This window comes from Ursus americanus, chromosome 14, assembly GCF_024610735.1.
Source record: "Ursus americanus isolate L20-20 chromosome 14, mUrsAme1.1.p, whole genome shotgun sequence".
Taxonomy (NCBI): Eukaryota; Metazoa; Chordata; class Mammalia; order Carnivora; family Ursidae; genus Ursus; species Ursus americanus.
The window spans coordinates 8,452,843-8,479,888 of NC_142140.1; the positions used below are offsets into that span (position 1 = coordinate 8,452,843).

Genomic DNA, 27,046 nt, shown 5'->3' on the forward strand with positions numbered 1-27,046 from the left:
CCATATGACCTTTTTTACCTTCATTACCTCTTCAAAGATTTTTTTTTTCTTAAGTAATCTCTGCACCCGACGTGGGGCTCAAACTCATAACCCTGAGATCAAGAGTTGCATGCTCCTCCAACTGATGGAGCCAGCCAGGCATCCCTCCTTCATCACCACTTTGAAGTCTCTGTCTCAGGGCACCTGGGTGGCTCAGTCATTAAGCATCTGCCTTTGGCTCAGGTTATGATCCTGGGGTCCTGGGATCAAGCTCGTGTCAGGCTCCCTGCTCAGAGGGGAGTCTGACTTTGCTTCCCCCACCCACGCTGGTGCTTGCTCTCTCTCTCAAGTAAAAAATAAAGTCTTTCTCAAAAAAAAAAAAAAAAAGATTCTCTCTCTGCCTCCCTTTGCCCCTCCCCTCCCCCCTCACATGCATGCTTGCTCTCTTTCTCTCTCTAAAAAAGAAATAAATAAAATAATAATGATACTCATTGAAATATCTAAAAAAAATAAAGTCTCTGTCTCCAAATACAGTCACAATCTGAGGTACTGGAGGTTAGGACTTCAACATGATTTTTTTTGAGAGGGGGTATATAGTTCAGCTCATAACACTATCTCATAGAGCTTTTGTGAAGACTGAATGGGACAATACATGTCAAGTAAAGATCAGGAGACACAGAATGTTATAAGAGCTTATCAAACATTTGATGTAATTGAACACTTAATTTGGGCTTAAGGATATCCAGCATGTTATCTTTCTTCACCAGGATATTGGCTGGAAGTGCCCTGGGGGCTTCTCTTCTCATCCAGGTGTTCAGTCCAGCATCATCCTTGCCTTATGGTCTATAGTCCCCATTGCGTTCCCACAACTGTTCCATTTTGGTCTGGCCCCTCTCTGGGGTCAAAGAGAAGCTCTTTCTGTAGAGCATTCTCAATCTTTCTTTCTGTAACTGCTGCAAGGTTAGTTTTTAAAACAAGGAGACATTCTGTGCCACCTACTCACAGCTCAGCAAGTGCTTTTCCAATACTGCTGCTATTTCTAATCCTTGGGCAAGCCACTTATTAAAATTTAATGACAATCACTTACATTTATAAAGCCATGTTCAGTTTACAAAGCTCCTTTCCATCCATTATCTCTTTTAATTCTCACAACATCTGTAGGTAGAAAGTATGCTTTTCTCCATTTTACAAAGGAAGAAAATAAGGCTCTGAGGAGTAGCATCATTGTCCAGCAGCAGAGATGGGCCTCAAATTCTGGCTTTTCTTTCCATTATGTCAAGAGTAGCTCACCTATTCAGGCATTCTTCTACAATATAAACAATCCATTAAACCAGTTGTGCTCTCTTTTGGGAGATGTAGTTAAGTTATTTAGGACTATTTTGATTGGAAGTGACAAAACCCCAACTCAAACTGGCTTATGCAAAACCTGAATGTATTTATTGGCTCACCAAACATAACAATCCAGAAGCAGGTTTTCAGGCATGGATGGATCCAGGTGTTCAAACTGTGTCATCAGAACTATCTCTCTCCACTCCTTACCTTCCTATGTGTTCACATTGTTCTTAGACAAATCCTCTGCTTAGGGTGTCAAAGATGGCCCCCAGTAGCTGAAGTTTACCAGTCTTTCAGCTCAACAAATTCAACAGAGATAACACCTCTTTCTTGCAAACTTAACAAATGACCTAGATATCAATCTCAACTGTCTGGGTTGGTTTATGGGCCCACCCATGAACCAATCATTATGTTTAGAACAATGGAGTATTTTCATTTTCCAGACCTGATCATTTGCCCCTCTCTGGAGAAGAGTAAAATGGTGGTGGTGGGGGGGTGAATCTCACCAAACACAGGGATGGGTGAGGGGAAAGGAGTACCAATGTCAGAGGTGGTATGGCTGGGTGGGCAGATCTCTACAGGGTGGCTTTGCTCTGCAGAGCTAGAATAGAGCAACCAGTGAGGAACTAAGGGCCAAATTTTGCAAGAATCCCAGTTCTTCCCTTAAGAGAGTGGTAAGTGGACTTCTGTGTTTTTCCCCCCTGGACTCACTGGTTTGGCAGAGCAGGATAGGGGGGAAAAAAAAAGATGGTCATTCATGGCAGAGTAAGGAGAAAAGATGGAGCTTCTGGCTCCAGTAACTTATGTTCAGAATAGTACCCAAACCAGGAGCATCCACAGGAGACTTTGAGGATGACCCCTTCCCTGATCCCTCCTCCAAAGCACCTTCTCTCTCTCCATGAAGTTGTGAGCTCCAGGAGGAGAGGGACCACATCTGTTTTACCCACCATATCATCCCAGGGCTAGCATAGTGCTGTGCTGGCAATTACAGGAGACTTTCCCTTATTTCTTGCATGGACACATACATGAATTAGGCTGATCAGTCCAATCGGCAGGATCAATCCATCTCTTTGTTCAAGTCGGTCCCCTCTTTGGCCTCTGTTCTCCAACTGCCAAGAGGGGGAAGGTGTAGAATGAGCCTCTCTCCACAGCCCCTCATCCAGGATCTTAGGATTCTCAGGGAACAGCCAGGATGCCCTCTGCCAGGAACCAATAGAAGGGAAACCAAATTTATTGAGCACTCTGTGCTCAGATGAGATGACTTCACATGGGTCTGAGTTGCCCGAATTGTGGAGCCCATTTCATGAGCCTCATAATTTTGTTTTAAAAAATTTGAGATGGAGAGATGGCAGCATAGTAGGAGGAACCTAGGCTGGGCTGTCCCTCAAACAAAACTAGATAACTATCAAATCGTTCTGAGTACCCAAGAAACCAACCTGAGGACTGACAGAACAAACGCCACAACTAGAGGGAGAGGGGAGGCCACATCAAGGAAGGGAATTTATAGGGAAATATGAGCTTTATGGAATAAATTAATGATTATATATTTGCTGAGCTGACTTAAGAGTTCAGAAAATTGTATCAAGAGTTTTATTTTTTGACTTCAAAGCCTTCTTAATAAAGTTTTTTTACTAAAAAATAAAATAAAATTTGGGATGGAAATAACACTGCCTATGTTTTATTGTGCCAAAATGAGGACATTAAAAAAAAAACCCTATCATCAATCAAACTTAACTAAAGAAAAAATTAACTATCAACACTTCTTTAAAAAGGAATTTTTACACTAAGAAAGCAGGAAGTACACAATATCAGAAAAGAAAAGAACAGTGTCTCTCCCCCTGGAAAAGACATTTGGCAACCTTACATGATTATTTTTTCCCCTGAAGATTGATACAAATTTGTTCAGACTGACCCCTGTGTAGGGTTCAGTATTTGGAACCTACTAACAGAGATTCTTTTTCTTTTTCTTTTCTTTCCTTCTCTTTCTTTCTTTCTTTCTTTCTTTCTTTCTTTCTTTCTTTCTTTCTTTCTTTCTTTAGATTTTATTAATTTATTTGACAGTGATAGAGACAGCCAGCAAAAGAGGGAACACAAGCAGGGGGAGTGGGAGAGGAAGCAGCAGGCTCCCAGCGGAGGTGCCCCATGCGGGGCTCCGTGCGGGGCTCCATCCCAGGACTCTGGGATCACGCCCTGAGCTGAAGGCAGACGCTTAACGACTGAGTCACCCAGGCGCCCCAACAGAGATTATTTTTCAACCCTACCCGTTGCCCCCACGTGCCTGTGAAATAGGGCTTAATCTGCCCACTTTGCAGATGGGAAACAAAGGTTCAGAGAGCCTTAGTGCAAGGTCACAGAGGCCGTAAATAGTAGTCAGAGTTTGTCTGAATGCCAACCCAGATCATCTTGGCGGATCCTAAGCCAAAAGTTACTCCCCTTCGGGGAAAGAAATGACCCACACTGGCTCCCTTGGAGTGCCCCCAGGGTGTTCTTGGGACTGACCTTGAGCCTGGACTTGGACGCTTTGTTCTTTAACTCATTTTAATCATGTGCTCACTTCATGCCAGACACTCCGGAGAGTATAGGGAGGGAAACCAGCATGTTCCCAGCCTCCTTCCCTCTTGTCCCGCATACTCACCCTGGGTCTTGTTCTCCAGGCCCAGCTCCCTCCGCTGGTGCCCAACGAATCCCTATCGCGGGCGTGGGATGCTAACAGTTTAGGGGGGTTCCCTCTCCCAGGGGTGTTGGCAGTTTCCAAGGAGACTCTGGGAATCTTCAACGCCTCCAAGACCCAAAGGATTGGAAGCGTAATTGTGCAACCTGAGGCACTGTGTTACGCTGTAGGGAAGGTAATTTGGGAGCAAGAGATCAGTTCAAACCCTATCAAATAATACTCCGTTCGGTCCCTCCCCCATTCCCATGGGCTCTGCGGGGACCCACAAGCCCCACAGCTCAGGCTGGAAGAAGGGGGTCCCCCAAGTCAGAGGGCCCTACTGTGTAAGGGGTTTATTGCTCCGGCTGAGGGACCCCTGGGACGGTGCCCACCCCTTCCCCTGACTGCCAGAACCTGGAGCGCCCCTCCCCCTTTCCGCCCCGCCCCGCACGCCCGCGGCCGGAGCGCGCCTCCGACGAGCCGCGCCGGTGCACGAGAGCGCGCGCCTCGGCGCGGGAGCGCGCCCCGGGGAGAACCCGAGCAAGATGGAGGCCGCGCCGAGGCCGCCTCCTGGGCCGCGGCAGCAGCTGCTGGGAGCGCCGAGCCCTGGCGCCTAGGCCGTGCCAGTCCCGGACCCACTGCTCCGGACCGGGCCCAGGTTGGTCTCCCCGCACCCTGTCCCCGCGGCCGCAGCCTGCGCGCGCGTCCGGCCTGGGCGCGGGGCAGCCGCCCCCCACCCCCACCCCCACCCTCGGCCCTACACCGGCCGGGCCGCTCCCCAGCGCTCACTGCTGCCCACAGTCCGCCCCTCGAGACCCGGGCTGCCTGCCGGCCCCAGTCCCTCGTACCCTTGGCCTGGAAAACCTGTCTCCTCAGCCCTGGCCCGCCAATCCTAGGCTTCCCCCAGCCTACATCCAGTCCTGTCTTCTGTGGGACCCCCCCAGACCCCCGCCCCGTGTTCAGATCCTGCAGTCCTAGCCCTCGACTCCCCACTAGCCTCATCCTGATTCCTCCACTTCGCCCTCCCTATCCCAGCCCCCATATCACCTTCCCAGTCCCCCAGTACCAGTCCCTCGTATCCCCTTCTTATCCCCTCATAGAAGCACCAATCCCCCTCTCCACAGCGTCTTTCTAGACGCCCAATACCAAATCTCCTTTTACCCCTAATACCAGTCTCCAGTTTCCTTTCCAAGCTCCCTATATAGTCCCTCTGCTAATCCCCCAATATCGGTCCTCAGCCTCCATTCCATCTCTACATGGTTCTTTTCTACTCCCCCAATTCTAGCCCCCAAACCCCCTCCCCATCACCCCCATGACCACTTTCTAGTCAGCCCCCACTTGCAGCTCCCATATTCACATCGCATCCCCCTCATCCCCCCCCCCAACTTTCACATGTCCTTTTCCTAGGCCCCCAATTGGAGATCTTTACTCCCCCCAGACACCGCCCCAACACTCAGGACCCCCTCCTGCCTCCTTCATACTTAGGTCCCCCCAGCTCCGCCCCAGGCCCCGCCCTCGAGAGTTCCCTGGCTCAGGGTCGCTTCTCGCGTGCGTCCCCAGCTCCCGCCCGTCAGCCCGGCAGCCCGGCGGTCGGTCCCGGGCCGGCGGCCCCCGCCAGCCGCCGTCGCCGCCGCCGGCCCCGCCCCCGGGCATCATGCTGCCCTCGCAGGAGGCCTCCAAGCTCTACCACGAGCACTACATGCGGAACTCGCGGGCCATCGGCGTGCTATGGGCCATCTTCACCATCTGCTTCGCCATCATCAACGTGGTGGTCTTCATCCAGCCCTACTGGGTGGGCGACAGCGTGAGCACCCCCAAGCCTGGCTACTTCGGCCTCTTCCACTACTGTGTGGGCAGCGGGCTGGCGGGCCGCGAGCTCACCTGCCGAGGCTCGTTCACCGACTTCAGCACCATCCCGTCCGGCGCCTTCAAGGCAGCCGCCTTCTTCGTGCTGCTCTCCATGGTGCTGATCCTCGGCTGTATCACCTGCTTTGCGCTTTTCTTCTTCTGCAACACGGCCACGGTCTACAAGATCTGCGCCTGGATGCAGCTCTTGGCAGGTAGGGGAGGGGTGGGGGCGTGACCCCTAGAACAGGCGCCGAAGATGGGGCTCCTTCCTTCCAGGACCCCTTCTTGGAGGGGTCAGAGAGATTCTGCTTCTCCGTCTAAAGACACACCTCCTTGGCTGTCCCTCAGCAGCCACTGGGGAGGGGATTTATGAGAGATACCTTGGGGTAAGAGGCAGAGCCTTAGAACTGGGTCTTTGCGTTTATGTTCTTGGATATGGGCAGACTGCATTGATAGATGTGTTAGCGTTATGTTAGAGTGTCTGAGGGTCTCTGAGAGTCTCTTTTGGCTGTCTTAGGGGAAATAATTATCTGAATGAGGAGTTACTCTAGGAGTGAGCAATTTCTATTGTATCAAAAAGAGCATGAGTTGGGGGAATCAGGAGATCTGACTTTGACCTTTATCTTGCTGACATTATCAACTTGGGTGTTTCACTTTACTTCTCCGAGGCTAGGCTTCTACATCTGTAAAACAATAAAGAGGATTCCAAGAACAAATGAAAGAATATCTTGTAAACTTTGAAGTTCTGTATTAAGATAAAGGAGCATAAGAAGATATGCATGTCTGTAGTGTCTATCCAGTGTTTGAAATGTGGGTGGTTGACAGCATGGAGGTCTTGGGAGGGCAAGTCTTCACCCACTACCCCCACCCAATGCAGGAAGAGTTCTGGTGCTATGCCCAATGGTAATAAATCCTGGGACCCTTTGAAATGTTTAGCTAGGACAGACATCTTGCCCTAAGATCCAGAGAAGGGACTTGGGAATGAGAACTGCTGAGACTGTATTCCAGGATCCATTAGAGTCCGCACCCCCACCCACCTTTTGATCGAAGGCAGATTTTGAAGATTCAGCAACTTGGGCATTTGCCTAATTGCAGGCCAGAAAGAGTTGAGCTGGGGGAAGTGAGGTCGAGATATAGCAGGAATGAGGGAGGAGGGCTGGTGAGGTTAGGAAAAGTTTGGAGCCCTCCAGGGATGAGAAAGAGTAGGGAAAATGTGATGATCATACAGTAGAGATAGTCTTTCAAAATAAGCACATCAGGGCGTTCAACAAGTATGGGCCTCTTCAAAAGAGACTCCCTGCAGGAGGTGTTCTATCACTTGCTGATGATTCCACTGCTCAAAACATTGTAGGAAATTGTCTTTGGAGTGTGGGGTGTGTTTTCTTGAACATCATCATTGAGGGGAACCTCCATCTTTTAAAGGAAGAATATAATTTTTGGAAATGGCTGGAAGTCGCTTAGGGCCAAGTGTAGAAAATACAATAGTGATCAAATTGAGAATTGTCACTTGGGATGAAAGCCAAGGTATGAGAGCAAAATCATGAGGCTGGTTTGCTTCCCCAAGAGGACTTTTACAAACACAGGGAGGAATACTGTCCCATTGGAAGAATTTCCCAAACTCTCAAAAGGACTACTTTGAAGAAAGTAGTGTTAATTCAGATGAAGACATTCTAATGAGCTTGTTTCAAATCTATCTCGCTCCAACTACTTAGATGTGGGTTTTGTAGGATCTTTGAAGGTGAGAAAGGAGAACTGTAGAGTGTGAGGGCTATGTCTCCATATTTCTCCATGGTACACAGAAGGTAATTTCATGTATTTCCATTCTATTCTTCCTCCAAAGGCAAGCTGAAAAGAATATATACTCATCTTGAATCCTCAATTCCTCATCCTTAATTTGGAGTCTGCAGAAGGGTAGCTGACCTCTTGGCCTTCCAATTCTCTGTAATTTATGTGGGTTTGATCTTAGGGATTTGATGAAGTGTCCAATACCCCATGTAATTACAGAATTTCAGGGATCATAGAGATCAACTCCTTCAAATCCCACCTTCCCCTCCTCCCATTTTAGAGAGAGGAGACTGAGACTAGAGAAAAGGACTTACCCAAAGTCTCATCGCCAGGAGGGGAGTAAACTAGGCCTTGACTCTTTCCCTGACCCAGTGCTCTTTCCCTTGTGGTGTTGTCCCACGCCTGAGGGCTGAGGAGGCCAGTTAGCAGAGTTGAGCAGCTTATTCCATTTTGCTTAGAGATTTCTGAGTTCTCTGGGTAAGTGACCAATTCACTTTGTTTAATGAAGTGACATCAGGATAGGAGCTAGAGCACTGGACGACGAGTCATAGGATAGAGTCTTGGCTGACTCTGCCTGCGTGATTCACCCTGCGGTATTAAGCAGTTGTTTTTAGCTTAAATCTCAGTTTTGTCATCTTTACAGTGGGCGACTAATCAGTTACATTAGTGGATTCAAAGTATCTCTTTCAGCCCTGTGTGTCTCCTAAAACAACTCTTTTACCAAGATCATCCTATTCAGAAAGTAACAAACCAGTCAATCTCAGAGCAGCTGCAGAGCAGCAAAGGGCCTTGTTCATATTAGGTAAGAATTAGAATTCTTGTTCAAGTAAACTTTTTTTTTTAATTTTTTTTTAAGATTTTATTTATTTATTTATTCGACAGAGATAGAGACAGCCAGCGAGAGAGGGAACACAAACAGGGGGAGTGGGAGAGGAAGAAGCAGGCTGACAGCGGAGGAGCCTGATGCGGGGCTCGATCCCATAACGCCGGGATCATGCCCTGAGCCGAAGGCAGACGCTTAACCGCTGTGCCACCCAGGTGCCCCTCAAGTAAACTTTTATTCAAGTATTTTAGACTCTTCTAAGTGTAGAGTCCTGGACTATTGGGAAAATTCAGAGATACTTACTCCTCTATTTACTCTTTACCTGCTCTGTGATCATCCCTGTGGTAGGTGTTGCAAGACCAAGATCATAATGGTCCCCGAGGACTTCGGTCTATACAACGTGATCCCCACTCTCAGGAAGCTTACCGTCTATTTGGATCACTATAGTGGTCAGAATTCTTTCAGTGGCAAGTGACAGAAACCCAACTCAAAATGGCTTAAATAAATAAAAATAAAATAAAATAGGGATGGTGGGGGTTTTGGCTCACATAACTTAAAGGTCAAGAGTATCTTGCTTTAGGGGTTCCTGGCTGGCTCAGTCAGTGGAGCATGGGACTCTTGATCTCAGGATTGTGAGTTTGAGCCCCACATTGGATGTAGAGATTACTTAAAAATAAAATCTTAAAAAAAAAAAAAAAGTATCTTGCTTTAGGCATGGATGGACCCGGATACTCAAATAATGCCATTAAGAATATGTCTATCTCCATTTCTTGGTTCCTTTGTGTCAGCTCATTTTAAAGTCCACTTCTCTCTTCAAGGTGATAAATAAGGCTACTAGCAGCTCTGAATTTACTTCGCTTTAGCTTAGCAATGCCTGTGGGAAAAGAGTATCTGTTAATCAGTGGTTCCAGCAAAAGTTCCAGGGCTGATTCTCATTGGCCCAGGCTTTGGCCAAGGATTCACCTTTTAGTTAATCAGTGTGACTTTGTCTAAGGCTTCAGCCACATTCCCATCCCTGGAACACATGGACCAACAGTGGAGAAAGGTCGATTCCTGAAAAAAGACACCAAGTGTGACCACTGGTAAGACAGGCGCAGACAGAAACCTCACTCTGGAGGGTCTGAACACTAATATATGCTAGGCTGTAAGTGCTGGGGAAACCCAAGGCAATTGAGGAGGTGGCCCCTTCATTAGGAGGTGAGGCTTGAGTGGGAGGTGAGGATGTGGACAGGTGTGAGGTGTGGGAGAGCATCTGAATGGAGAGGAAGATCATGGGCAGAGACACGGAGGTGAGAAAGCCACATGTGGCTTGAGCGTGACCTCCACATAGGGGTGCAGTGGGAGGAGAGGGGCTACACCGTGCAAGTCTCTGAATACTGGGTCAGGAATTTGGACTTTAATCAGCAGGCAGTTCAAAGCTACTACAACTGTTGTTATTATTCAGGAAAAATAGTTAACATTTTCCGTGCCTTCGCTGTATGCTTGACCATGTGCTAAACATTGACACGCGTACTATTATTATTATTATTTTTTAAGATTTTATTTATTTATTTGACAGAGATAGAGACAGCCAGCGAGAGAGGGAACACAGCAGGGGAGTGGGAGAGGAAGAAGCAGGCTCCCAGCAGAGGAGCCTGATGTGGGGCTCGATCCCAGATCACCGGGATCACGCCCTGAGTCGAAGGCAGACGCCCAACGACTGCGCTACCCAGGCGCCCCCGCATACTATTATTTAATCCTCACAGCAATCCTATGGAGTAGGTACCATTATTATTCTTTTGTAGATGAGAACACGGAGCCTCAGAGATGAGTCATTTGTCCAAGGTCATTAAGACAGTAAGTGGGGGAACTAGGATTGTAACTTGGTCTGTCTGACCCAAAAGCTCAAGGGTTTATGAAGGATGTATAGAGGAGCATTAGTGCTGGGGCAGTGTCAGAAGGTTTTTGGCATAAGACTCAAATGTTAAGTAGAGAAGCTGAAAACCCAGGTGGCTCTTCATGGAGTTAGGGGCCAGCTTCTCCGGGTGTCTCTGCTACTCCATACCTGGTCTTTCCCATTTAGCGAGAATACACAAGGTGCCAGCTTCAAGGCTAGACGTTTTCATATTTGTTACAGCAGTTCATGTTCATTTGTCAAAGTGACTTGCCCAAAGGTCACACATCTAGCGAAAGGTGAAGCTGAAACTTAACACAAGTCTGAATGGATCCGGTGCCTACTCTTACAACCAGACTGGGACCTGGGAGAGGAATACACAGATCACAAGATGCAGCCCTCGGCTCTCCGTACTCAGTGTTTCCCTGTGGGCTGGGGGAGGTTAGCCAAGGGGAGGTTGCCGGCTGGAGTAGAGATTCAGGCTGGAAGCCTAGTTGAGAGTCCGGGGGCGTAGTGTGGGGTAGTAGTTTAAGAGCAGAAGACTTAGAATTCTCTCTCTGCTCCTTCCCAGCTGTGTGGCCTTGGATAAGTGGGTTTTCCTCTCTATGTCTCAGTTTCCTAATCCTAAAAGGGAGATGATTATTATTATTTTTAAGGATTTTATTTTTAAGTAGTCTCTACACTTGACGTGGGGCTTGAACTCACAACCCTGAGATCAAGAGTTGCTCGCTCTGCTGATGAGCCAGCCAGGCGCCCCGGGGAGATTATTATTGTACTTACCTCAGGTGGTAGAAAGAAAGAAACAAAATCATGGATGGAAAGCACTGAATGTGGTTCCTAGTGGACTGTGGGCATTCGGTAAATGGTCACATCATTCCTGTGACACAGTCTAAGTGAAGAGCAGCTTGTGAGGAGCTCTTGGGGCTCAGGTGTTAGAGTCTGGACTTGCTGGGATGATCAAAGGCCTTGAGAAGTCGTAAACTGTCAGCTGAAAAGGGTCTTGCCAGTTAGCTGGCCCAACTGCCTCATTTTACAGAGGAAAAAAACCCTAGTCCCACAGAGAAGAGACAAGTTCATATCACAAAGTGAGGCTCTTCTACCCACAGAAGGGAGATGATTCTGACCATAATTCATCCAGTCCCGAGCGCCTACTGTGTGTCAGGCCCTGCTGGAGTGCCGGAGTCACAGCAGGGAACAGGACGTGGGAGGTGGTGTGGGCGCTGGGGGAGACCGAAGGTAGGGATGGTGGCAATGGCAGCGCGGGGCGGGGGGGATGCTGGTAATCCGGAGGCCAGTACCTTCCAGCCTTGCCGGACCTGCGCCTTCATCAGCAGGGGTCTCTGGGCTGGGAACAGCAAGGTCACTGCAGCTTAGAGTATTCATCCACATTGCTCTCCGTTTCTCTGGGGGTTTGTTTCAGATTCGGTTTGGGAGTTTATTCATCTAGTACATCTTTGTTGTACGTGCATGACTTGCTGAGCACATTGGGGGGATTTCGTTCTTCCCATGCTCCATTGTTTTTCTTCCTACCCCAGCTGTCCCTTTTTTCCCTTTTTCCACCCTCCCTCCCTACACCCTTCCTTTCTCACATCAGTCCTTTACTGACAGCCTCTTCTGTGTGTCAGGCACTGTGTGGGGCTCTGGGAATCCGGAGTAAAAGAGTCCTCGCTGCCCCACAGCTCATAGGGTAGCGGGAGAGGCAGGAAAGAAGACAGATCATCACTCCTCTGTGCATGACACGTGAAATGACTGAATCAAGCACAGGGTATTCTGGGGGCACAAAGGGGATACGGTTAAGGACAGCCAGGGAAGTCTTCCAAAAAGTTCCAGCATTGGAGCTGAGTCTTGGAGGCTGGGCTGGAAAGAGAAGATCAGCCAGGCAGAGGAGACGGTAGGATCCCAGGCATGAAGCTTGATGCTTGGTGTGTTTTATGTTTTGGGGACTACCAGCAATTAGGGCAGGGAGTGGTGAGTGTTCAGAATGGGAAGCTAGATTGTGGAGGCTTCTAAGCCATGGTTGGGAGTTTATGAACTTCATCTGTCAGCATATATTTGTTGAAGGTTTTTTTTGGGAATAATTAATACAGGCCCATGATACAAAATTCAAAAGGGAAGAAAGGTATACAATCAGTATCTTTTCCAAGAAATCTCAAGAAATAGGCAAATCTCAAGCAAAAGCAAACAATTTGTTGTTGTTGTTGCTTAAATGGCATATTAGTTATCTCTAGCTGTATAATAAACTACTCCAAAACTTAGTGGTTTAAAGCAACAGGCCATTATTTTTTCAGTTTCTGTGAGTCACAGGAATTTGGGAGCAGCTCAGATGGGCAGTTCTGGTTCAAGCTTACACCTAAATTTACATCCAAGACAGCAGTGGGGGCTGTGGTCATCTAAGGGTGGCTGGGCTGAGGGACCCACTTCTAAGCCCTCTCATGCATTGGCAGGAGACCTCAGAAAGAGTGATCCGAGAAGGAGAGAGAAAGGAAGAAGCTACACTGCTCACCTCCTTTTTTTTTTTTTTTCTGGTAATGATTTTATTGCGATAGAACTCATATGCCATGTAGTTTATCCATATGAAGTGTAGAGTTCAGTGGTTTTTAGCATATTCATAGAGTCGTACAACCATTACCACAACCAGTTGTAGGATATTTTCATTACCTCAAGAAGCTTTATACCCTTTAGGTCTCACCCCCCTAAGCTCCCCCGCCCAACCTCCTCAGCCTCTAAGCAACCACTAACTTACTTTCTGTCTCTCTGTATTAGCCCATTCTGGCCATTTCATAGAAATGAAATCATAGTGGGGCACCTGGCCGCCTCAGTCTGTGGAGCGTGCAGCTCTTGATCTCAGGGTTGTGGGTTCGAGCTCCACGTTGGGTGTAAAGATTACTTAAAAATAAAGATTTTTTAATTTTTATTTTTTTTAAAGATTTTTATTTGAGAGAGAGAGTGACAACGAGAGAGGTCACAGAGGGAGAGGGAGAAGCAGACTCCCCTCTAAGCAGAGGGCCCGATGTGAGGCTCGATTCCAGGGACCTGGGATCATGACCTGAGCCAAAGGCAGATGCTTAACTGTCTGAGCCACCCAGGCCCCCCTTAAAAATAAAATCTTAGAAAAAAATAGGGATGCCCACATGGGGCTCTCTGCTTAGTGGGAAGTCTGTGTCTCCCTCTGTCCCCCCTCCCCAATTCATGCTTGTACACTCTGTCTCTGTCTCTGAAATAAATAAATAAAATCTTTTAAAAAAATAAAGTAAACAAATGAAATCATACAATATGCAGTCTTTGCAACTTCTTTAACTTGGCATAATGTTTCCAAGGTTCATTCATGTCATAGCACCGGTCAGTGCTCCATTCCTTTTTGTGGCCATTTGTGGCCATAATGTTGCATTGTGTGGATAGACCACATTTTGTTGATTCATTCAACAGTTGATGGACGTTGGATTGTTTCAGCTTTCTGGCCATTATAAATAATGCTGCTGTGAACATTTGTGTACAAGTTTTTGCGTGGATGCACATGGTCATTTCTCTTGGGTAGATACTTACGAGTGGAATCGGTGGCTCAAATGGCAACTCTATATTTAACATTTTGAGAAACTGCCAGGTTGTTTTCCAAAGTGGCAGCACTATTGTACCTTCCCAAGAGCAGTGTATGAGGGTTCCTCCTTCTTCGTATCTCATCAACACTTGTGTTACCTGACTTTTTAAATTATAGCCATCCTACCGGCTGTGAACTGGTGTCTCATTGTGGTTTTGATTTGTGTTTCCCTAATGATTCATGGTGTTGAGAGTCTTTTCCTGTACTTATTGGCCATTTGTATATCTTCTTTGGAGAAATGTCTATTTAGATCCTTTGCCCATTTTTTAATTGGGCTATTTTTCTTTTTATTATTGAGTTGTAAGAGTTCTTTGTATACTTTAGATACAAGTCCCTTATCAGTTATATGATTTGCAAATATTTTCTTCCATTCTATGGCTGTTTTTTGTTTCTCTTAATCGTTTTCTTTGAAACACAAAAGTGTTCAATTTGTACAAAATCCAGTTTATCTCTTTTTTTCTTGTGTTGCTTGTGCTTCTGGTGTCATATCTAAGAATCTTTTGCAAATCCAAGGGCACCCACACAGAAAAACTTTTTAAAGATTTTATTTATTTATTTGAGAGAGAGAGAGAAAGTGTGAGAGCTCGAGCAGGGGAGGGGCAGAGGGGGAGAGGCAGAGGGAGAGGGAGAAGCAGACTCCCGCTGAGCACAGAACCCGAGACTGGGGGGGTTGCTTCACTCACTGAGACACTCAGTTGCTCCCAAGGACCCAAAAAATTTACCTCTGTGTTTTTACTGAGGAGTTTATAGTTTCAGCTCTTACGTTTAGGGCGTCCGATCCTTTTGAGTTAATTTTTGTATGTGGGGCAAGGAAAGGTCCAGCTTCATCCTTTCGCATGTAGCTCTCCTATTGTCCCAGCACCATTTATTGAAGAGATGATGCTTTTTCAATTGAATGGCCTTGGCACCCTTGTCAAAAATCAATTAACGAGGTAGATACATGGGTTTACTTCTGGACTCTCTATTCTATTCCCCCCATCTACGTGTCTGTCCTTACGCAAGTACCGGCGTGTCCTGATGACTGCTGATTTGTGTGAGTTTTCAAATCAGGAAGTGTGAGTCCTCCAGCTTGTTCTTTTTTGAAGACTGTTTTGGCCCTCACACTGCCTTTCGTGCCCCGAGGTCGACACCACGCACCGCCGCCTCTGCCACGCTCTTGCTGGAATGCTTCACTTTCGTGTGTAAAGAGCTACTTTTTCTCAAGGGCTGCATAATATGCTTTTGTGTAGATGTGCCATCATTTCTTTTATCAACACTTAAGTTGTTCACAATATTTTGCTATAACAGTATTTCGGGATAATGTTGTCTATAATAATTTGACACATATGTTAGCGTAAGGATGAAATAAAGACCTAGACAGAATTGGTCTGTATACTTACAGTTGTGATAGATCCAGCCATAGTCGCACAGAGTTACACTCCCCGCAGCCATGTAGGAAAGTACCTGTTACCCCACTTCCTCGTCAGCTTAGTGTGCCATCAAGTATTTTAGTTTCGCCAACCGGATGGGTAAAAAAATACTCTCTGAGAGTAGTAATTTGCCTTTCTTTAATCATGAGTAAAGTTGAGCACCTTTTATGTATATGTTTTTTTTTTAAGATTTTTTTGTAATAGTTTTTTATTATGTTATGTTAGTCACCATACAGTACATCCCTAGTTTTGATGTAAAGTTCCGTGATTCATTATTTGCATATAACACCCAGTGCACCATGCAATACGTGCCCTCCTTACTACCCATCACCGGTCTATCCCATTCCCCCACCCCCCTCCCCTCTGAAGCCCTCAGTTTGTTTCCCAGATTTTATCTATTTATGTGTCAGAGAGAAAGAGAGAGAAAACACAGACAGGGGGAGTAGCAGGCAGAGGGAGAAGCAGGTTCCGCACTGAGCAAGGAGCCCGATGCCAGACTCCATCCCAGATCATGACCTGGGCCGAAGGCAGATGCTTAACCAACTGAGCCACCCAGGTGCCCTATATATATCTTTTCTATAAACTGTCAGCTCATATATATATATATATATATATATATATATATATATATATATATGTCTATCAAGTTAATGGTATTTTCCCTCTTTGATATGTAAGAACTTTTTGTGGGGCGTCTGGCTGGCTCAGTCAGTAGAATGTGTGACTCTTGATCTCAGGGTTGTAAGTTCAAGCCCCACATTGCGTATAGAGATTATTTAAAAATGAAATCTTGAAAAAAAAAAGAGAGAGAACTTTTTGTATATTAAGAAAGTTAGCTCTTTGTCTGTGATATGAGTTACAAATATTGTTCCCAGTTCATCTTTTGACTTTGTCTATGGATGTTTTCCCCAAGTGAAATTTGTTTTTTCTCAACATAATCCAATTGTCAGTTCTGTCCTGGGTTTAGTGTGATACCTCAAATAGCCTTGAAGTGTTTTGAGCGGGGGGGAGGGGGGGGACATCACATCTGGCTGTCACTGGAGAGGACGATTTGGAGGGCTAGGAGGGGTCAAGAGGACAAGGGCTGAACTATTCATATTCTGAAAGCCTCTCATTTTTGTCTTTTTGTTTTCATCAGCATGTTATGTTACTCACCATTACCAGCCTTACTTTAATCCCAGAGAAGTTTAATGGTATAACGAGAGCCCTGGACCAGGAGTCTGCCTGGCACGTAGTAGGTGCTTAATAAGTGTCTGCTGAATGAGTGAATGATGATATCTGATTTAAGTCCTAGCTCCGCCATCCACTCCTTTGGAGGTAGCATAGTCAGTGGTCAGATGACCTGAATTTGAATGCTACGTGTGGCGTTGCCAGCTAAGTGTCTTTAGGGAGGTTACACAATTTCTGAGTCTCAGTTTTCTCATCTATAAAATAGGGATAATAATAGTAACTACCTCAAGGGCTGTTGAAAAGTTGATTGTGAATATTGTACAGACCTGGGCACAAAGGAGACCCTCAAGAACTGTTAGCGATTATTATTAGCTGGTGTGTGACTTGGGTCAAAACACTTTGGCTCCAACATTCCATTGTCTGTGCTACAATAAGGGAGGAAGGATTGCAGAGTGGGAAGAATGAGAAGATGAGCCTGAAGAAGCAGGTAGGGCTGGCTATGGAGAGCTTTCAAAGTTGGGCCTTGGAGTTTGGTTCTTATCCTTATGTGATGAGCATTTGCTTTTATTATTTATTTTTAGAGAGAGAGAGCGCACACAAGAGGGAGGGGCAAAGGGAGAAGGAGAAAGAATCTCAAGCAGACTCCACGCCCAGCACGGAGCCCGATGCCGGGCTCTATCTCATGACCCTGAGATCACGACGTGAGCCGAAACCAAGAGTTGGATGCTCAACTGACTGAATCACCCGGGTGCCCCACGGGCATTCAGTTTTAGGCATGGGAGTCACCAGGCCCAGATGCTGGATTTAGAAAGATGACTGGGGTGGCTGCTGCTGGGGTGGACCCCATGGAGGCCTGATGGGAGGCAAGGAGCCTGTGGTCCTTGTGAGAGGTGCTGAGACGGCAGGGAGAGAGGAGGAAGGCGGGAGACCTGTGTAGGAGACCAGCGGCTCTCTGGGGGTGAGGACAAGGCAGGTGTTACAGATGATGCCAGGTTTCCTCCTTGGATGATTGGGTCTCTGGACTGACATTGCCAAACATGCAGGAGGAAGATGAGGTCAGTTTGGGAGATGTTGAGTTGGCAGACCCTCTGGGATGTGCAAGAGGGAAGGTCTGACAAGCAGCTGGTATTCAGGCTGGGAGCCTAGGGGAGATAGAGATGTGGTGCATCACCGAGTGAGTCTCAGGGTGGGTGAAATTGCCCGGTGGAGAGTATGTGCTGGGGGAAGGGGAGAGTCTAGAAACACAGACCTTTAAGAGGCAGGTGGGGGAGGGGCCAGAAAAGGAGCCAGAGTGGCTGCTGAGATTAGCAGCTGAGACACTGCAAGGGACTGCTTTGAGAAAGCGCCCCTGTCTGGAGGAGCCAGAGGGGGACCCAGAGGGATGCAGCCATCTGAGCGCCTGGTCTGAGCTGGCAGGAACAGACAGGCTGCTGGGAGAGCAGCAGGAGACTTCTGACCAGACCGGAGAGAAGCCGTGGCTGGGCCGAGTCGGGACAATGGAAGATGCAGGGATGGGTAGGTTCAGAGGTTATTAAGAGGCCACAGGCTCAGTGCAGGCTGGGGGTGGTGAAGTGAATACTAAACACTGTTCCCAAGTGATTACCACGCAAAGTGATGGGTGTCCCGTCCTCCATAACAGTGTCTGTGACACCAGATACAATTATTTGTCTTTTTGGGGGGGGGTACATTTTATTTTAATTCCAGTGTAGTTAATGTACAGTGTTCTGTTCATTTCAGGTGTACAATATAATGATGGGACAGTTCCTTACATGACTCAGTGCTCATCGCACTAAGTGTCCCCTTAATCCGCTTCACCGATTTCGCCCATCCCCCCAGCCACAATTATTTGTGTCTTAATAGTCTCCTTCCTAGACTGTAGTGTCCTCAAGATCGGGAGCCAGGAACTGGGGACAGAATTACAGAGGAAGAGCATCGCAGGAGGAAGCAGTCAGTACAAAGGCCTCCGGGTGGGGCTGAACTTGACATGTTCTAAGGGACAGGAAAGAGGCCAGTGTGGCCGGAGTGTAGGGATCGGAAGCCTAATGGCTGGAGGGAAAGGTGGGCCTCGCTTTATTCTGAGTGCACTGGGGCGGGGGGGGGGGGGGGCGCTTGTGGAGGGCGCTCAGCAGGGGTGTGGCACTGTCCATTTCTGAAAGTTCACTGTGGCTGCTGAACAGAGAAAGCTGATGATGGAGTAAGCATGGGAGCTGAGAAGTAGTTAGGAGGTCACTGTGGTCCTTCAGGAGGGAGATCACGGCGGCTCGGACAGATGGGTGCCATGGAACTGGAGAGGAGAGGTCAGATCCTGGATATTTTTGGGGGTCAAGTCAGTCGACCTTGTGAGTGGATTGGATGTGGGGGTGAGGGGAAGGGGGAGTCAGGGTGCCTTCCAGCATCTGGGCGCTGGATGGGGGATGATGAGCCCAGGCACCCGAGTCCCAACCCCCAGCATCCCAGGCTGATAGAGGCACTGAGGTTGGGCCTAGATCTGGGGTGAGTCAGGGTGACTATTAGGAGAGGCCCAGTCCCCCTCGTAAGAGCAGCGCCTGCCCTGGGGGAGCAGACCAGTGCGGAGACTTGGTAGTGAGGGGCCTGTAGACACCCTCCTTCCCTTAGCCGGGTTCAGCCCATCGGAGGTTTTCCCTACAGCCCCCTAGTGCCAGGGACGCCAGGGAAGCAGTCCCGTGGAAAGCTGTGGTCCCAGTGTGGACACAGACTCTTCACTGGGCTCCCCTCATCCCCCTTGCAGCCTGATCCTTTCCTTAACCCCAGGGAGGGACTCCCAGGGGACACGAGCAGCTGGCCATGCGTTCTATGCTACATTGCTGCTCTGTGTATCTCCCCTTTTCTAAGACGTTTACTGTTTTGTAAGTTATCACCGTTCTTTGTAGAAAAACTGGGGACTATAGATGAGCAGAATTACATCCATAATCTCACACTCCCAAAATCAATCACTCTTAACTGCCTGGCCTGCACACTCCTAAGAGCAGAGAGCACTGGTTACCAGCGGGCTGTGGAGCCAGCCTCTCTGGGTTCAAACTTGCCGGCTGGCTTTGCAGCTTACCAGCCGTGTGACTTTGGATAACTTGGATAACCTCTCTGTGCCTCAGTGTCCTCATCTGTAAAAAGAAAATAATAATGCAGATTATCGTGTGGATTACGCGAACTAAGGTATGTAAAGTACTATAGTGCTCGGCATGGTAAATGCTATATAATTAACTATTTGCTATAACTATGTAAGTGTTTTTTCACAAAGTGAAATTATATTGTATGTCAATTTTTACAGCCCCTGGAAACCTAACATATAAGTATTTTCTGTATCATTAAATCTTCTTCAATGGCTGCCTGAGGAACTTTATACTGAAGTTTCATAGCTGAGTGGTATTCCATGATAGGCAAGAACTCTATTCCCATATTGCGGGATATTAAGTTGCTTCTTTCTTTCCATTCTTCCTTTATTATTTCTCCTTCTCCTCCTCTTTTTTCTTTTAAAAATTTTTTTAATTTTTATTTTTAAAAAGATTTTATTTATTTATTTGAGAGAGAGAGTGAGCGAGAGAGAGAGAGCACAAGTAGGGGAGGAGTGGAGGGAGAGGGAGAAGCACCCGCTGAGCAGGGAGCCCAGTGCGGGGTCTCAATCCCGGGACTCCGGGATCATGACCTGAGCAGAATGCAGACGCTTAACCGACTGAGCCACCCAGGTGCTCCTCTCTCTTTTTTTTAAAAGATTTATATTTATTTATTTTAGAGAGAGGGCACATGGTGTGGGGGGGCAGTAGGAGAGGGAGAGAGAGAATCTCAAGCCGACTTCATGCTGAGCACTGGAGCGATCTCACAACCCTGAGATCAGGACCTGAGCCGAAGCCAAGAGTCAGATGCTTAACTGACTGTGCCACCCAGGCGCCCCTCTTCTTTCTCTTATAAGTACCAGTGTGACAGACATCCTTGTAGCTCAATCTGAGAGCATATCCATGAGCATTTTCTTAGGATAAATTCCCGGAAACTGGCAAGCTCGGTCAAAAGGGGTTTAGAGATTTTCATTTTTATGTTTTTGTGATTAATCCATTATTTCTGAGGGCTACGTTTGGCCTGTGCGTTGCCATTCTTTGTTGCTTTAATTATTTTCATTCCAAGTGAGTGAGAACTCTGGCAATAGTCTCCTACTAGTAGACAACTCCCACCCGCCTTACGGCTTCAACAGGTAAATCTTTCCCATGGTTCTGCTTCCAAAATGTGCCGCAGGTTATCAGGGCAGTGTCTCCATCCCCTCCTGCCCTCCCGCCATTCCGTTCCCCTCCTTAGAAGTAACCAAGGTTATCAGGGTCTTGCAGACACTTCCAGAAATATTTTGTGTCCATGCAAGAAAACACACACACACACACACACACACACACAGGCTCGCATTCCCTCTCTCTCTCCGTCTCCCTCCTTACAGAATGCTAGCATGGTACCGCATGTGTTGCTCAGAACCTTGCCTTTCACTTAGCACATGCGGACGCCGTCCCACAGCAGCGCGTCAAGGGCTGCCTTCGTCCCTTTCATGACTGCTGGGCGTGCCATCGCACGATGTGCTCTGTCCAACCAGTGATCTATTGCTTATTTCTGAGGTTCCCTTCTTACCCACTATGGTATGTTGCCTTTTTTTAAAGTCGGCTTTTATTGCAGTATAACACACTTAGAGAGAAGTACGGAAAACGCCCCCTCTGTGGCTTGGAGAAGTTGCACAGAGTGAACCTGTCTGTGGAGTCTCATGTCCCCCAAGGGTGATCACTAGCCTGACCTTTCATCCTGTAGGCTGGTTTCGCCTGTCTTTGAGCTGTATGTAAATGGGGTCACACCTATTCTCAGCTGCGTGGCTCCAAGATGCAGCGAGTGTGCTCCTTCTCAGGCAAGGTCCTGCTCCGTCCAGCGGCCTTGTCCAGCCTCAGAGACGTGCCCTCTGCCTGTGTCCTGACGTGGTGGGGCTGCGGGAGGTGGGCTTGCTGGCATCTCCTCTTATAAGGGCGCTGATCCCATCATGAGGCCCCACCCTCAAGACCTCACCAAACCCTAATTACCTCCCAAAGGCCCTACCCCCAAATACTATCACACGGGGGGTTAGGGCTGCAACATGAGAATTTTGTGGGGACACAATTCAGTCTATAGCAAGCCTCTGTGGAGTCTGCCTAGGGACAGAAGCCCTGGGGACAACCAGTCTGACACCCAGGAAAGGGTAGCAGCTATGGTGTGTCATGCATGGAGGGGACAACTGAGCAAAAACAGAGGCCTCCCTCTTGGAGTGTCCAGCTTAGCAGATGTCCCTTGAGGATGGTGTAACAGTGTTACAATGAAATGCTATTAAAAGAGCTGAGCATAAAATGCATCATTAAAAAGCTTTATATACGGGCCCCTGGGTGCCTCAGCTGGTTTATCATCCAACTCTTGATTTCAGCTCAGGTCATGACCTCCGGCTCACAAGTTCAAGCCCCGAGTTGGGCTCCACACCCAGCATGGCGCCTACTTAAAAGAAGAAAAGCTTTATATAAGGGCACATTTACAGCACAAGCTTTAAAGAAAGTAAACACCTGAGTGTATCATACGTTTGCTCTTATTAATTCTTCACTACTTCTGGTCTCACTCAAGTTTCATTCCCAAACTCAAGTATCATTCTTCCTTTTAACTGCCTTTTAATTTCTTAATTATTTTTTAAAAGCTTAAGAGGATTTCATGGCCCAGCATGGATGGATAAGGATTGGACATAATAACAGAGTTTTTCTTATAAAAGTAATACATGCAGATGTTAGACATGGTCAACAGAACAGGATGGCACAGAATGAAAAGTGTCCCCTCCCTCCCTCCCTTCCTGCTCACCTCCCGGTCCATCTCAGAGGCATCCATCATTAAATTGCTTCTGTATACTTCCAGAAATGTCTACAGATATGCCAGCTTGTATGTGTATTCTTTGAAAAACCAGTATCTTAAATGATGTTTTTAAATTTCACGAGGAGTGTGTGAACACATTCACTCTGAAAAGCTGGAACATTTAAAGGCTAAGTCCCTGCCCCCTCCCTGCCCAGAGGCCACCAGTCTTATAAATTTAATTTCCATTTCCCCCCCAGCCCTTTTCTGTATATTTACATCCACGTCCGTGAGGCAAATATATCATGTCATTTTGTGTTCCCCCTGCTGACTTTCTTCCTCTCTCCCTCTCTCATCGTAAAGTACACATAACATAAAATTTCCCATTTTAACCATTTAAGTGCTCAGTGTTGTGTACGGCATCCCTCTCTCTCTCCTCCAGAACTCTTCTTCCTCTTGCAAAACTGAATCTCTGTCCCCTTTTAACAATAACCCCCTCCACTCCTCCCCCAGCCCCTGGCAGCCACCATGCTACTTTCTGTCTCGGTGAATTTGATTGCTCTGGGGACCTCGCGTAAGTGGAATCCTACAGTATTTGTCTTTCTGTGACTAGCACATTTCACTGAACGTAATGTCCTCAGGGTTCCTCCATGTTGTAGCTTGTGTCAGAATTCTTTTCTTTTTTAAGGCTGAATAGCATCCCGTTGTATGTACAGATCACCCCCTGCTCCTCTGAAACGTGAGCAAGTATGCTTACTGTGATCTGTCTGCCTGCCCACGTATCAGAGCCGAGAGGTGGCTGAGCGCATGGGCCCTGGCCCCAGGCGGGCTGGGTCTGATCCCAGCTCTTTTAGCTCTGGCTTGTGTTAGCTCTAGCTGTTAGCGCCACATGTGACCTTGGGCACATCACTTAACCTTTCTGGGCCTGTTTCTTCATCTGTAAAATGTGGATAACAATTCATTAATAAATATAGAGCAGTTAGAACAATGCCTGAAGCATGGAAAACACTGCCTATGTGTTTGACTTTTTAAAACTACAATTGCTGGGGTGCCTGGCCAGCTCAGTGGGTAGAGGATGTGACTCTTGATGTCAGGGTCATGAGTTCAAGCCCCATGTTGGGGCTACTTTTTTTTTTTTTTAAGATTTTATTTATTTATTTGACAGAGAGAGAGAGAGAGCACAAGGGGCGGGGAGGGTCAGAGGGAGACTCAGACTCCTTGCTGTGCAAGGAGCCTGATGAGGGACTCCATCCCCGGACCCAGGGATCATGACCCAAGCCAAAGGCAGATGCTTAACCAACTGAGCCACCCAGGATCCTGGGCATGGAGCCTACTTAAAATGAAAAAAAAAATTGCAATTGCTTGCTTGCTTTATTTATTTATCAGAGAGAGAGAGAGGGAGAGAGAGGGAGGGGCGGGGGGAGGGGGGAGCAGAGACAGAGAATTGTAAGCAGGTTCCATGCCCAGTGTGGAGTCAGACGTGGGGCTCAATCTCACAACCCTGAGATCATGACCTGAGCTGAAATCAGTAGTCAGATGTGCCACCCAGGTGCCCCAAAAGTACAGTTGCTTTTTGTCGCAGAAGTCATGTGTCGGGAAGCTCGCTATGTCAGTCCTCACAGAGCTGCTGCTCCTTCTGGCTGTTCCCGAGCAGGTGCACTTTTCTTCGAAACCGGAGATGGGATCACACCATACATTGTATTGTGTGCCTCGGCTTTTTAAATGTCTTAATATATCTTAGCAGGTTTTCCACACACAAAAAAAAAAAAGAAAGAAAAAAAAAGAAGGTTTTCCACGACAACATACACAACTGTGCACTTGTTTTAGTGGCTTTGTAGTGTTCCATGGCATGGATCTACCATACTTTATTTTATCAGCTCCCTCTCAATAGACATGGCAGCCGTCTGTTAGAAAGCTGGTGGCGCCGTGAACACCCTTTGTGCACGCGCACAAGTTCAGCCATAGGGTACGTTCCTGAGTCAGGGGGTGAGCGCCTTTGTGGTTTTTACGGATACCGCTATGTTGCTCTCCACGCAGCGTGTATGTGCCACCTTCATACGCCACACACAGTGAGGCGTACCCCCATTACAGTGATGATGTGGACCATCCGATCTGTGTTGTGGCCTCGAGAAGTAAATATCACTGTTTCTCTGATGACAGAACTGGGGTTCAGAGAGGTGAAGTGACTTGCCCAAGGACACACAGTTAAAAGCTGTTTTCCCAATATATACATACGATACAGACTTCAAAAGGAATAACACGTTATTGTTAATAGTTAGGACTAGGTTTGACTGCCTGTGATAGGAAAACCCAAAATAACTGTCTAATGACCCCAGGTTCTAGACTCTTGTGTAAATAAATGCCCAAGAGTTAGGCAGTTCAGAGCTGGTATGGTGGACCCCGAAGTGAAGAGCTCCTCCTTCTTCTTTTTTTTTTTTAATTAATTTATTTATTTGAGAGAGAGAGCGTGAGTGGGTGGGGGAAGGGACAGAGGGAGAGAATCTCCAGCAGATTCTCTGCTGAGCACAGAGCCTTATGTGGGGCTTGATCTCATGATGCTGATATCATGATCTGAGCTGAAATTGAGTCAAATTCTTAACTGACTGAGCCACCCAGGTGCTGTCCTCCGCCTTTTTTGAGAGAGAGGGAGAGCATGAGTCGGGGGGAGGGACAGGGAGAGAGAGGGAGAGAATCTTAAGCAGACTCCACCCTGAGCATGGAGCCCAATGTGGGGCTCTATCCCACAACCCCAAGATGATGACCTGAGCCGAAACCAAGAATCAGAGGCTTAACCGACTGAGCCACCCAGGTGCCCTAGGAGCTCCTTCTAGAGCTCTGCTTCACCACTCCTGAGTAAGGCCCTTGTTCTCATTGTTGAAGATGGATTCTAGAGCCTTAGCCATGACCTCTGCATTCCTGGCTGCGGGATGGAGGAATGGATGAAGAAAAAGGGGCAAAGAGCACATTATAAATCTGTTTTTTTTTTAAAGATTTTATTTATTTATTTGACAGAGAGAGAGACAGCCAGCGAGAGAGGGAACACAAGCAGGGGGAGGGGGAGAGGAAGAAGCAGGCTCACAGCGGAGGAGCCTGATGTGGGGCTCGATCCCAGAACGCCGGGATCACGCCCTGAGCCGAAGGCAGGCGCTTAACCACTGCGCCACCCAGGCGCCCCTATAAATCTGTTTTTTAGTGTTATTTTCCTCGAAGACACATAAGACATCTGCACGCATTTTTACCTACTCATGTGGCCTAGTCACATAGCTGCAAAGGAAGCTGGAAAATGCAGCCTTTGTTTTCTGTGGTCAAGTTCTCAGCCAAAACCTGGGGCTTCTACTAGTAAGGAAGAGGGATGAACAGATATAGTAGCAAAGTACTGGTCTCCATGATGATTACGTATAAAAATTAAGCTTATCGCCTTGCCCAGGCACTTGCTGTTAACCGTTCTTGACTATCTGGAAAAAGCCTTATCTCTTTTGTCCAGAATTTTTTTTTCCACTTTGCCAAGAGTTGCCATGACCCGTCCCCGCTTCACCAGTAATAATTTAGGTACCACTTCTCACCGGCCAATTGATTCTCACAAAAGCACTAAGACATGAGTAGGGTGGATGTCACGACCCCCATTTCACAGATGAAGAAGCTGAGGCCCAGAGAGATGAAACTGACTGTGCCTAAAGCCACTCAGAGTGAAGAATGGGAGTCCCACTTCCTGTTGAGGCCGCGTGCGGTAGCCCGTGTCTCATGGCTCCAGGAAGAAAGGCTCAGTTAGGTGCGAGTATATCTTTAACTCCTCTCACACTATTAAGTCTCTTAAACAGAGAGAGAGCTCAGAGCATTTGGCAGGCAAAAGTATCCAGCTAGAATCTAAGAACATTGTTTTGGTTTCATTATATTTATAGTTTCCTTCTATTTGTGGCAAATGATGCTGGTTTCCTTTTCCATGATAGTGATATAAAGCTTACTTTTTAAGTAAATGCCTCTAAGTTAAAAAGTGAGTCTATTAAAAGAAAAATGTTAAGTAAAGACCTGTCTGGGTTTAAATACAGATCCCACCACTGACTAGCTCTGTGACATGGCATCTGATACTCGGTTCCTCTGAGCCTGTTTTCTCATCTGTAAAATGAGGATGATGACTTCTCCCGCCGCATGGATTCATTACAGCATGAAACAAGATCATGATGTCAGGAGCTCTGCACCCTGGCGTGTAGTGAAGCACACAGTACTGTTCGTGAACATTATTATCACATTATGAATATTCATGTTATTAATTTCGTCACAACCCTTTCTGGCAGCCTGGAGCAAGGGAAGTCCGTGGACTGAGGGTAATGGATAGAGATGCCCCACCCGAGGGCCCCTTCTCCTAGGCCAGTGGTTCTCAACCAGGGACACTTTTGCCCCCCAGGGGACATTTGGCAATGTCTGGAGGTGTTCTTTATTATGACAGGGGTTGGTGGTGCCACTGTCATCTGGCAGGTAGAGGCGAGGGATGATACGCGACTTCCCACGAGGCACAGGACAGCCCCCCATCATGAAGCATTCTAAGGCCAAGTGTCAAAAATGCTTCCGTTGAGAAGCCCTACGCCACACAGCACCCTGCACCTGTGTCTGTGTCTTCCGAAAGAGACTGGAACTCAGACTCCAAAGACCTCAGCCTCAGTTTCCTCATCCAGGACATGGGGATGCTGAAATCTGCCTCGCCTGCAGTCATCCCATCTCCTGGTGGTTGAACCTCTTGGTCACTTCC

General features: G+C 47.4%; 1 protein-coding gene across 1 annotated transcript in view; it reads left to right on the plus strand.

The window, feature by feature from the left end:
- The first annotated feature begins 5,613 nt into the window (after nucleotides 1–5,613).
- The window catches only part of LHFPL4 (LHFPL tetraspan subfamily member 4), a 29,783-nt gene continuing 8,350 nt past the window's right edge, over nucleotides 5,614–27,046 (plus strand). The window contains exon 1 of the mRNA XM_045808251.2: nucleotides 5,614–6,021. Within this exon, the coding sequence (XP_045664207.1) occupies nucleotides 5,616–6,021 (406 nt within the window). The 5' untranslated portion in view covers nucleotides 5,614–5,615. The remainder of the gene's footprint in view (nucleotides 6,022–27,046) is intronic.